Raw genomic sequence first — 13,255 nt, forward strand, 5'->3', positions numbered from 1 at the left:
TTTAACGAAACAATTTTAACTTACCTTATAAACAAAGGCCATTGAGAAACACTAGCAACCATTTCCCTTTCTACGGGGCTAGGTAAATCAGTAAATATATAGTACATAGTTATAGCGAAACAGATGACGAGAAAGACGTTGGCGATCGCGGAGAAGGGCACCAGCCATTTTAAATTTCGAATTTGACAGATAAGCACCAAAGGTAATAGAGTAAGAGCGCAGTAGGTTTCCACAGATAACTTATACGCCGGTATGTACGCGTCGAGCACCTGAAATTTAAATTTAGAATTTAGAAATAGTATTCATGGATCCCTGTTAAAACTTTTCGCAATGAAATACGCATTAGTTTATTACTTAGTTATATAAATATTGAAGTTTTGTTATAACTAAATTATATTATTAAAGCAGTGATTTGTAAGCGCAATTGTATGTGTTGCTACCGCTGTAAAAGCTTACTTTGAATTGTTTCTGACGCATAAATTACTAGTACGAAAATAACTCTATTTTAAAATACAATAAAGTTGCAAGCACTAACTAGTTTTAAGTCGTAAGGTGACTTTAGACTTTCCAATTGTTTGTTATGGTTTTCTATTGTTCTTATACAATTGAGTCAGAATTGCTTTAAAACAATGTAGTACCTATTGTTTTGTTTGTATATTTTTCAAAACAAATAATTTAGAAAAGAACAACTGCCATAAAACATCTGTCAACGTTATTTATCTATATTAAACCAGCAATGTGTATAAATGGAATGAAATATACTTTAAATGAATAATTGCGATATGACATTAAGTTTTCGAGAAATTTACATTATACCATTCCAATAATTACATACCGATCAAACCAAACCAAATCTATCGAAGACTAGCACGAATTTCACCAGTTTCAATATTCGTTTCCAAAATTGAAAATATGTAGTTTGAAAATAGTTGCAATAGAGTTCAAAACTTGTTAACACAGATAAGAAGTAATAACAATATTTTCTGTGTTACTGCTATGGAGAAACTGTTCAATTTTAGTTTTTCCACAGTTTAAGGAATGTAAATATCGAATCTAAAGATTATTTTCAAAAACTAGTCCAATAACCTCTTTAATATATATATGTGTAGGCAAAAATGTATCTATCAACTCGATAGAATTGTTGATTGGAATAAAGTTATCGGGATGTATGTCATGTATTAGTTCCCCAAATATCACTAAATGTTTCAGTTGTTAAGGGATGGTAAAATTAACTTAATTCCTTATTTATTAAATGATAAACACAATTTAATTAATCTTGCTTTATCCAAAAATATTGCAATTCGTTATTGTGGGTCAAAAAATAATTTTGAGAAACAAAAATGTATCCTGATAAATAAGTTTTATGTACCTATGTTTCTTTTGCATATAAACCCCGATCACACAAATATATACACTACAATTACTTTCTTCTACAACTTCACTTCTTTACACTGTATAAGTAATAAGATCTTATACTCGTAGTTGGCAAAGTATTGGAAGTAAAGTATTATTAATGTTACTGCCGACTTGAAGACTTTGTAATCATATTTTTTAAGTTATTAAGAACTTTATTTTAAATGTGATTTATTATCAAAGCCATAATATAATTATTTAAACCAAAATAGATTTTCTTATCCATGGTTTAGTTATGTTTTAAAATCAAATTTGGTTTGTTCTAAGCTAACTAAGGAATTTCATTTTCTACCACTAACCCCAAGAATGTCTCTTGGGGTTAGTGGTAGACATAGAATTTACCTTGACTTTACGGGAAATAATGTTTAATATTTTCATGATAATTTTTTTCGACTTTCTTTAGCGAGAGACTAGGGTCGCACTCAGGACTTCCCACGTACGTTCAAATAAATAATTAGACATTTTGAATGATATATAGGTACGGTATAATTTATGGATAGGATAATCCTGAACATTGTGCGATCGGACAAATTTATTCTGTATTAATCATAATTTTTTTATGTAATGTTACCCTAATAATACAAATATTTAATGTACAGCCCTTGTAACGAATAAGTACCAGGCATTTATTAGAATAGTGGTTTTGCATAGTAGGCTCGCTATTTGCCACATCAAAGCGGAATAGCACTAGAAACTTGATTTTGAACAGGAATTGAATATTAAATATTAATTTGTTTTCCTATTGAAATAGTTGGGATCACAACAATGTACATAACCAGTTGTTTGCAATTCAAGTTTAAACTCGAACTACTTATATAACCAATTTGAAATTGCTAGTGAATAATGACGGTTATCAAACGAGTGTTTTAATAGACGTACGTAACTGAATAAATGTAACGCGCAAAGATGGCGCTGCAGAGATAAGTTGTAATATACCACAGACTTGTCCCTTAGGATAATATAATAAAGAAAAAGTTCTTGGTCATAAACGAAATTAATTTTAATTCCAGTAGTTTGTGTATAGACTGCGTCAATATAGAATCGTTTTATTCATAAGTTCTTCGGGATTGCGATTGCTTTTAAGAATTAAAGAGTATCGGTGCAGGCATTGTCATGCCTTTAATTTATAACTTCAACTTCAACTACAAACAAAACTTCTCCCATTTTAACAAAATGGGCTTAATTTAGCGCTTTGATGATGATAAAGTATTTGAGTGTCTCCGTAGAATACGTAGTGAGTGCAGTTATATCTTTATTTTTGTTTTTGATCATTTGTTTTTTCTAATAAGCAAGAAGTGATTGGGCTTCTGTGCTGACAAACGCCGTCGACTTTATGGGTCTAAGACAAGTCTGGTTTCCTCGCGATGATTTCCTTCACCGTACGAGCCATTGTTAATGCGCACATAGCTGGGGATCGAACCCACGACTTAACGAATTAGAGTCGCACCCCGAAATCACAGGTCAACACAAACTAGTAAAAAATATAAAATTTACCTCTTTAAAATTCTCTGCGATAAATACAATATAAACACTGAGTGCGGCTAAATATGTGCAGGTCAAAGCCCAGTCTATGAAGATTCTGAAACAAAAACAATACATAATTCTTTATTTCTCTAAAATGCGTACTGAACAATAATAATATATGGGTACTAGATACTAAATTATAGTTGCTAATAAGTTTACTAATATATAAGTTTGCTAATATATAAGTTTGCTAATATATAAGTTTTCTAATATATAAGTTTGCTAATATATAAGTTTGCTAATATATAAGTTTGCTAATATATAAGTTTGCTAATATATAAGTTTGCTAATATATAAGTTTGCTAATATATAAGTTTGCTAATATATAAGTTTGCTAATATAAGTTTGCTAATATATAAGTTTGCTAATATATAAGTTTGCATATATATAAGTTTGCTAATATATATATATTTGCTAATATATATACATTTGCTAATATATAAGTTTTCAGCTGCGTGTGAAATCTGCGTGTGAAATCGTGTGATGGCTAAATACGTTTTTTACCTTTCCAATTAAAGGAAAACATTATAACGAAACAGACACAGAAGTCAGATGCCTAGAGGTTGTAGCGCCTAGGCGTTTTTTGATAATAAATATAAAGGCACTATTAAATATAAAAACCTGTGAAGAAAAACGATTAGAAAGATGAAATAATTATGATAGCGGTAACTGAACTTGTTTATATTTCCTGTTAATAAACTTAGGAATACTAAACTTTATTATATACTGATTCTTCCGATGGATATAAAGTTTATAGTTGAAATAGTAAATATTTTGGCTAAACCAAACGTTAAGTTAAATTTGCACACCAATATGTTTCAATATTTTTTTTTTTTAATACCACATATCGTGAGCTCGATCCCCGATGTTCTAAAAACAGATGGAAAGGATTTTTTTTAGTATGTGAGATAGAATCTTCCCAAAAAACAGGCATGTTTTGAAATCAAAAATCAACAGGTTTTAAAGTAAAATAAAATGACTAAATAGTTTCACAAACGTAAAGCATCGTCGTAGTGGTAATGTATTTGAATTTGTATAAAATACACACCGAACAAAATTCGCCCACGGTCTTAATCTTTTAGGACCAAACTCGAAGGCTGCTCCACAAGTCTCCGCAAAACCCATTGAAGGCCTCTTTGCTTCTACACATACTTCTTGTGATGTTTTTACCTGAAATCCAGTGAGAAACATATTAAAGAATAACTCTTTAGTAATATATTATAATTGTTTGGTTGCTATGTCTGCCCAGTCTCTCTATCATTTATCTAGTGCGTAATACACAAAAAGGCCAGACGTAACTGGCCACCAATGTGATCCCGGTAGAGTGTCTACCTTGTATATATTCCTGATAAAACAACAGGACTCCAGAAAAAAATTTAAGGTTTAAAAATAATAATTAAGTATTATATATTATTTACACCAATAATGTCGCATCATTCTAGCGGGAGGCATTATTAATGCAGTCTTCAGAAAAAAACGTATAAAACAGTAGGTTGGAAAGAGCCAAGATAAATTTATCCAGCACACAATTTTGAATTTTCTGAAAACAACTTTGTTAACATCATAGTTTAATAAGGCTCTCAGGGTTCATAAAAGTTGATTCGTGTTTCATATTAGTTTATATTTCCGTTGTTTAAGATATTGCATCATTAGCCTAACGTCCCTTTAACAATTTTAACGGATATAAACGCGATTCATTTGTTACATGACGTTCAGAAGTCTATGTCTGCGAGAGACTTTGATTGTCGCGTGTCTAACGAAATTATATTCGGTCGATTACGACGTTGATACAAGATTATATAAGAGATTATTTTGTAAGAACAAATGTCATATCATGTAATGAATGGGTAAACTGTTTATCATTCAGCTTTTTAAATATCGCCAATTGATGGCGTTGCTCTACGGATACTTCTATGTATAAAAAGACAGTTGGTTTTCGTATCTAGTTTTTTTTTATAGAAAAGGGGGCAAACTAAACAAGGGTAACACCTGGGGTAATCTCTGTTCAAACTGCACTTTCATACTTTTGGTGATGGGCTACAGGAGTCACTCTCACCCCACGAAACGCGAGTACAATAAGTTGGACCTATTGCATCACTTCACGCGTGAGACAGCGGTACTGCCCCAGTCGGGCCAGCCATTTGGCTGAAGCTCGAAAGCAACAGCAGTGCACTCCTATTAGGAAGGATGTTGAGTGATTGCACTGGTGAAATAACCTCTCTCACAGGTTATTTTACCAGCGGGCGATGCGATCGTCACGTCCCGATGCCGGTCTAGTGTTATATGAATAAAATATATATTCATCAATGAATTTAGAAAGAAAATTAGACGATTTATATTTAAATACGTTTGAAGTTAAATACATTCGTGAACAAACCGTAAAATATGCATAGAATTTTTACATTTCTCTTTAAACCAAAGTAGAAAAATAATGTAAATGAATTTGTAAAAAGATTATTCCACGAGGTTTGTGCTTTTCGTTATAATTCAAGTAGGTACTATAGCGGTATACGTGTAAGGTAAAATATATTTTTTTTTAAAGGTTTTTTTGTAATATTCTAAGGAATCATCTATGTCAATATGTAAATTTATCAATCTATTTAGACTCGTACTAGCGTTAAAAAGCTTTGTCATTTAAAATTTATTGTTAAGGTTCGTTTTTGTATACTATATATATTTCGATTTTGTTTTTTTAATAACTTTAGGAAACGTGGTTAATGTGGTTTGATCATTATATATATGTTGTTGTTTAGTTAAGAAGCTAGGCTGTTGATTGAACGGCTAATTAAGCTAGTTGGTTGCGCCATACATTTATTATATAGATAAGACATATAAAAAAATAATGTTATTGGAAATTCGGGGATTTGAGGACTGAACTATGAAACCTTTACTACATATATTGTTTTTGTTGTGTGTATTAATTACGTAATGATTTGTCTTGGTGTAAAATAAAAATATATAACCAAAAAAGATTGAACTTTTATGATTCCCATTGCCCACGAAGACTGTGAAGGCATACCCTTGCGATTGCGTTGTCGTTTTAGCTTACATCATATCGTATTTCAATAATCAGTGAGTTAATAGGTATATTAAAAACTACGTACGAGTACATATACGCAATGCGTGCAAATAAATCCAACGACAATCGTTCCAAAGGCCCCACCAGCCAATCCAGCATTCCTGAAGGCAGCCGGCATAGCCAAGATCCCCGAGCCGAGTGAGGATTTCAAAAGGTGCGCCAGAGAACCAATTGTCCTGCAAAAGTAAACTTCTTATTACTATGTTAAGCTGTGAAACTGTTTTGAAAAACCTTTTTAAATCTGGTTCTCAGATTTCTGTATCTGTTTCGTGTTCATTTGTTTTCTATTAAACAAGATCAGTCTTCTATGCCTGACAAACACGCCGTCCCCATTTTGGGTCTAAGCTTAGTGTTTTTATTTGTATCACTGGCCCTAATTTGGTTTCTGGTCTCCGTCTAATTTTATCTTTTTAATTCAATTTATAGTATGACATGATATTTGTTGTTAGCATCGAATGCTCTTTTGAATAATTTATATAATAGTGAAAATGTATAAGAAACACGATAGGATGGCTTAATATAAATTTTAATTAATCAAAAACTCTCCAGCTCCTGAGATCTAATCAAAATATCACAAGGAACAGTCTGTCGTTGATCACGATTGCTGAAAAGTATTTTAAAGTATTGTGAATAAAGCTTCAAATTCAGTTGAAACGTTTTTGCTCATAGATTATAAGTTGTTAAGATAAAAATCACGTTGGTATTTATTAAAAAAAAATTTTTTTTTAATAATGTTGTATGTTTTAAATACATATTTAAACGGCTCTATACACCTGGGACTTGATATCAAATAGTGAAATGTCAAATTGTAGGCCTAATATAATCATAATAAAATCATGCAGTTGATCTATATGTATAACTCATTAATTGTTGATTCAAAATAATGTTTTTTATTTAAAGTTTTATAATTTGTTGCTTTGTATACTTTCACTGGTGTTTTATAAATTCCTTATTGTTATATAAACTTTATTTTCTAGCTATTGCAATGTGGGAGAATATATCACCATTAGGGAAGTTAAAAGTGTTTTAACGTCTTGGAACTTCGAGATTGCTCTTAGTCGAGGCGTTGGGAAGTTTTATGTTTACTTTTAAAGCTATTAAACGTATTTTATAGAGTTTTCAGAACAGTCAAAATAAATCGTACTTGTTATCTAGATTGTTAACACGTCTTAGAAGACCAGAAAACCAGTGATAATGCAATTTAAATTTCAATATTATGTTTGCACTATGAGTAGTGGTAATCCATTCTCTTTCTTAAGCGTACCTATATAAGCTATCACTGTGGTATAGTTTTTATTAACTAGATTTGTTGATGGAGTCTTATGTGTAATTTTGATACCTCAATATCAAAATTGCGACAGAGCTACAGAATTTGAAAGGCTTACTTTGATGGTTACGTCGTCAGATGATGTCATAATAATTTAAATGGCACTTTATTAGAATGTCTATACCAGCTAATTATAGTCATTGAGAATTAGAATCGGTTTTACGGACACTTATTGTTCAGTGACACAGACGCAATATTAACCTAATTTTATGTAGGTATACAAATAAGGTATTTAACTTTGTCATAATATTTTAGGTAGTACATTCCTGTAAAAACATATTAATTATTGTTCATTTAATATGGTAAGTGAATAGAGCAATCAAGCAAATGGATAAAAATTTAATCAAATATTGGCCAAAATTCACCGATGTCCAGATTGAGCACTCTGTTAAACGAGCTGGATCTCGACATCCATAGTTGCTCCCCTCACACTTTAAGAGCGATTTTCGTTTAATGTTTATTTAAATTATTTTGTTTCTTATATTATGCTATGTTGCCTGTAAGTGCTTGACACACTAAAAATTGTATTTTATTTTTCTTTTATCAATGTATCGGTGTGCCGAGCGTTGGCAAGCTTTTATAAATAAATAAAATAAATAAATAAACATTGTGCTTATTGTTTGCAGTATAAACATTAATAGCCAGGATACAGTAGAGGCATGATTCAGCAACAGGACGGAATTAACTATGATTCGAGTATGTCAAAATCCAATACATTGGACTAACGGAAGTCACACTTTTCTCTATGTCTCGTTTCTTAATCTTACTCTCTTAAAGCTCTTCTTTGTCTACTAGCTCTTAAAGAAATATAAAATAAATTTACCAATTTTATATGAAAGTACGTACAAGTTAAAACGAGCCATACAATTTGCTAACCTAAATCTTAATATATATAAATTACGTGTCACGTTGTTTGTCCGCTATGGACTCCTAAACTACTTAACCGATTTCAATCAAATTTGCACACCGTTTGATCTAACTTAAAAGATAGGATAGCTTATACCCGTAATAAATATATATATATATATATATAAATATTTGTTTATTACTTGAATAGTTTGCTACTAATTATTATAACAAAAACCTTAGCCATAGCAACGTTTGGCCGGTCTGCTAGTATAATATCAATACTCACGAATTTGGATGTTCGACTTTTCTGTGCTCAAAGGGATTATAAGCCTTTTCGTTAATAGCATCTTTTGATCCCAAAGTTAACGTCGACTGGAAACCAGGGTTGGATGTGAGGTTGGAACTGAAAATATAAAGTATTTAATTAGCTTTATGCATGGTATTTGCCCATACCCAAGAAAACGGAAAAATTCAGTAAATATAACTCGTGAAATATCTGTGATGACTGGGAAATCATAGAAAAATGACAGCTCTAATCTATATGTAGATTTCTATAATAACAAATGAGACTTATTCCTTACTTCGCGTTATTTGCGTTATACAATACGTTAGGCGTTAATAATTTCTTTAGAACTTTATTTCTTTTCGTTTTAATTTATAATAAAATATATATGAAAAATGTAAAAACAAAGTGCAAGAAATGATAAATAAGTGCTGACCCCTTGTACAAATGAACAAACCGATCGAAACTACTCAAGAACATTTCCAAGTCTATAAGACTGTGACGTATCACGTATTGCTTCGATGAAAAAACATAAGTGTATATATTTGAGTGTTGCTTCATGGTTGACGTTCGCAATAAAACGTGGTACTCTTCTTGCTGACTGTAAAGATAATAAGCCTTAACGCCTATGAAATGTTTTCATCATTTAAATACGAATATTAATGCCTATTTATTCTGTACATATCTCGGCTCAAGGGCTTTACAACGACATTCGCGAAGTACACGCTCAAATTATGTGAAGTCTTTATTCATTTATATTTGCTAAAGAAGAAGTATTTTAATGTGTGTTACTCGGAAAAACCACAGGTAATATCTGTTATTGGCAATATTTCATGAAAGCCTAACGTTCGAAACAGCCTTCAAATGTATTGAATATTGAGTTACTTATATTGGTTACTATGTACACTTATGAACGTCAATGTAAAGATACTTAAAAAGGGGAGACAATATATTTCAGGTTTTTAATACGTTTTCATACGGTGACTTCACAAGAATCATTATAGTTCTCTCGAGTTCTCGCGTATATATGTATAAAATGTAATAAAATGTACTCATTTACCAAATTTGTTTAATGGCCTGTGGCGTAGTGATGTACGGCGGGTAAAGGGGTGACAGTGGTTCCCGTAAACTAACTAGGGTCTTTCTAATCTTTATCAATAAATTTATTGTTTTGGCAACAAGGATTAATTTGTTGAAGCCATAATAAGTAATAGACGTACAAAGGAATTAACATATTTTGTTGTTTGAATTTTTGGCATATAGGTACTATGCATTTAGCTATATGCATTCTACATTGCATATTTCTTCAGAAGTAACGACTTAATTGACGGCATTTGTTTTAAAACATCATATTATTATTGAAAGAGGTTTTTTCCCGTTTTCTTATGAGAAAATAACGCAGTCCACCGTAGCCGATATTTTCTTGGTCCTTCAAGAAAAGAGCGTAAAAATTCTTAAAAGGCCGGCAACGCACTCCCAAGCTCTCTGGCGTTGAGTGTGTCCATGGGCGGCGGTATCACTTAACATCAGGTGAGCCTCCTGCCCGTTTGCACCCTGTTCTAAAAAAAAACTAAAAAATAATTTCATACTCAACAATATAACTTTAATAAATTTAAAACAGGTTACTTACGTCGAATTGAAATTGTCAAGAATTATAGTGCCCTTTTTCTCGCCGTGTCCCATTTTGATATTTCTATCTGGAAACAAAATTAATTTATTATTGGTAAAATATTATTAAAACAATATAATAATTATGAAAAATTAAGGCCACCTTGTAAAAGGGCCTTTAGATACGATAGATTAAAATTACAATTTGAATACAATTTCTAGCTACTATGTGTTGATCACTTAGATAGAAATACTAGACTTTTAAAACATTGAAGGCATGTTTTTCCTCTGACTATTTCTTGAAAATATTCGAGAAACTTCCGGGAAACTAGTTATTAAAAAATTGAAATATTATAACGATGCTGTTTTAGTAAAATTAAGAATAGACTGGATTATTCGTAGTCGTTATATCCAACAACTTGACGGATTTTATATATTTCGAAGACTTCCCATTACAATTGATGATTCCAATAGCCAGAGGACCGCCTTTCTGACTGATGAAACCTTTTCATTTTGGTACTTTTCTATTTTAAATCAACAAATCAAATTATTTCAATATTTTTCGTGAATTTTAGAACGTAAACGGTTTCTTTGAAGGTAAATCGAACTTGGTTCCACAAATGTAATAGCCTGTTGACTTAACTCATTCATATTCAAGGTGGGTAGACTCATAAAGTAAGTTTAGTTAGGACAATAATTGAATGAGGGTAGGATGAAAAATAAACTGACATGAGTACAATTATAAAACGTAATTATAAACGGCCTTCTTTGTAAGCTTTGTTTTATTAAGGTATCTAATTTATATTTTTATATACCAAAGGTATAATTGAATGTAAGAATGTCCTGTTTTGATAATACATTGAAAAGTTATATCCGTCAATTAGGGTTAATCGTTGTATATAAGTTTTAAGTAATTTGAATACAACAATTAACAATTATTATCATAGCCATTGAAAATCCAACACCGTCTTAAATATTTTCCGCGATGACGCTAGACAATCGTAGGCTTTCTCATATTTTCCTATTTTTATTTTTCCTAAATAATTTTGTTCATCCTAATGTTTCTTCTTAACAACGGCATATGTATAGTAATTTGTTTCATTTTTTTTGGTTTTAATTTAATCTCGGTTTAGACCTATCTGGCATTAACATATGCGCTACTAATAATATTATTGTCAGAATTAATCACAAATTATTTGCATAACTTACCGTTTAGAGTTTCAGAATCTCGATCGAGATCCACATTAAGTTAATAATTATTTGATACTATGACTGACTAGGGTCTGAATTACTAAATTTACATGTGAATGTGAAATTTTTTTTTTTTAAATATTTTTTTCTTATGATTTTCAGGCCTGGCATTCGAATCACGGAACCAATGCAATTTTACGTCTATGCGCGCATTTAATACTTGCTCATACGGTTAGGGCAAACATTGCGAGGAAACCGTAAAGTATGTCTATAAAAATATGATCAAAGTAAAAGATGCAATCTAAGGTTGTAGCGCTGTTGTCGTCACCGGACTGTTATTATTATTTTATCATTAAAAGTTACATGTCGATTGACCCCTCGGTATTCTTTAAAGCCATAAATGTATGGATGTAGATTTTTTATTTTTAAATTAATATACAAATTATATACATATATAAACGGTATTCAGCTTTTCCTGTTTTTTATTTAGATAACGAGGCTTAACAAGTTTAGGTATATTCTTGATAGCACAAGTGACTTAATTCAGCTGTTTAATTATAAATAACCAAATAATATTCAAAAATTCAAATTCAAAATCCAAAATTGTGTATTCAATAACAAGTTACATTAATAATAATTATTTATAAAAATAATTTATTTTGTCGCAGCAAAAACGTTAGTGCTACAGTTACAGCTGCCATTGTGTATGTATAAATTAACATCAAAGTTAAATAAGTTCAAGCCGTTGATGTATCAGTAAAATATACAACCACTCCTTTAAATCTATTCCATTTTTAATTAATGTTATCACTACTTATATTTAACGGTTCATAAAATCTTCCTCGATATTTTTTGAAAGAGATCTCTTTACTAGTGCATAACTTACCGTTATGTAGTAGTGTAAAAAATAATCGTTGGTAAAGAAAAAAAATCCCAAATATTATATTCACAAGCAAAATCTTTCAGCGCCATCTGAATATTCATTAGCGGAAAATCTATAAAACAGCAGATGTTCTGTCCGTAACGAAAGCGTTAAAAATTAGTGTTATTTAAATATTATTCGTTCATTCCATTAATTATGTTCTTAATAAAATAATATGTAATACACATGTCGTTATTATGCCTCCGACTTGGGTATTGGACTACCAAAACTAAATTATTTTAACCCGTCTACGACTGATAAGGGAATTGCTGAAGGGAATTGGATTTGACATATTTGACCTAATATTGCACGGTACGTGCCAGGGTTAACATTTGGAAGACTTTTCACCACCCACCAGAGGCGGGATACAAAGCCTCAAAGTTCTTGAAGAAACCGATCACAAGATCTTCTTTATTTATGTAATTTTGCCTTTATTGTATGGCTATTTTCAAATATCTTCATAATTCAATACATTTATATCACATATTTCTTAAGTACGAGTACTTTTACTTTTAGCATTAATCAGAAAAGAGTTAAATATTAACAGTTATTTTATTATGATGAACGGTAAGAAAAATGGGTTAAAATCACGTTCATAGATTTTTAAAATACAAGCCGTGCTTGTAAGATTAACGAGGAAAACGCAACGTGATGTTTAAAAGAAATAGTTTCCAAGAGAAATTAATTATAAACAATCAAGGTGGTAAAGTGTACGATTATCCCGATCTTTTTGAAAAACCTGGCTTTTCTCTTACACATATTTGATCGTGTATTAACGATTATCGGCATGGCAATGAATGACATGAGACTACCTGATACCCCTCTCTTAGCTCATGATAGTGGCAGCATCTGAAGTAGGTCGGTTTTATTACATATCTGGTTCCTGTTTATTTTGCATTACTTACTCACATAATTACTTATCACTGTGAAACGTGGACGCTATAAAAGACAGTGCGGAGACTGGCTATTGAAAGGAATGTTCTGAGAAGGATAATTGAGCTCAAAGAAAACTGGAGACTGCCCTAGTCTGCAAAGATGACTCAGTGAACACAACAGCAG

At 31.2% G+C, this 13,255-nt stretch overlaps 1 protein-coding gene across 2 annotated transcripts in view; it reads right to left on the reverse strand.

Moving 5' to 3' along the window:
* Nucleotides 1–13,255, reverse strand: part of LOC125059301 (proton-coupled amino acid transporter-like protein pathetic) — a 45,300-nt gene that overhangs the window by 7,339 nt on the left and 24,706 nt on the right. Inside the window, exons 2-8 of one of the 2 annotated variants that reach the window (XM_047663673.1) lie at nucleotides 10,106–10,172; nucleotides 8,933–9,076; nucleotides 8,479–8,595; nucleotides 6,042–6,192; nucleotides 3,986–4,107; nucleotides 2,908–2,992; nucleotides 25–269 (exon numbers count right to left, since the gene is read on the reverse strand). In XM_047663673.1, the coding sequence (XP_047519629.1) occupies nucleotides 25–269; nucleotides 2,908–2,992; nucleotides 3,986–4,107; nucleotides 6,042–6,192; nucleotides 8,479–8,595; nucleotides 8,933–9,076; nucleotides 10,106–10,158 (917 nt within the window). In that variant the 5' untranslated portion in view covers nucleotides 10,159–10,172. The remainder of the gene's footprint in view (nucleotides 1–24; nucleotides 270–2,907; nucleotides 2,993–3,985; nucleotides 4,108–6,041; nucleotides 6,193–8,478; nucleotides 8,596–8,932; nucleotides 9,077–10,105; nucleotides 10,173–13,255) is intronic. The other variant, XM_047663674.1, reaches the window with a different exon arrangement.

Source organism: Pieris napi, chromosome 19 (genome assembly GCF_905475465.1).
Source record: "Pieris napi chromosome 19, ilPieNapi1.2, whole genome shotgun sequence".
NCBI lineage: Eukaryota > Metazoa > Arthropoda > Insecta > Lepidoptera > Pieridae > Pieris > Pieris napi.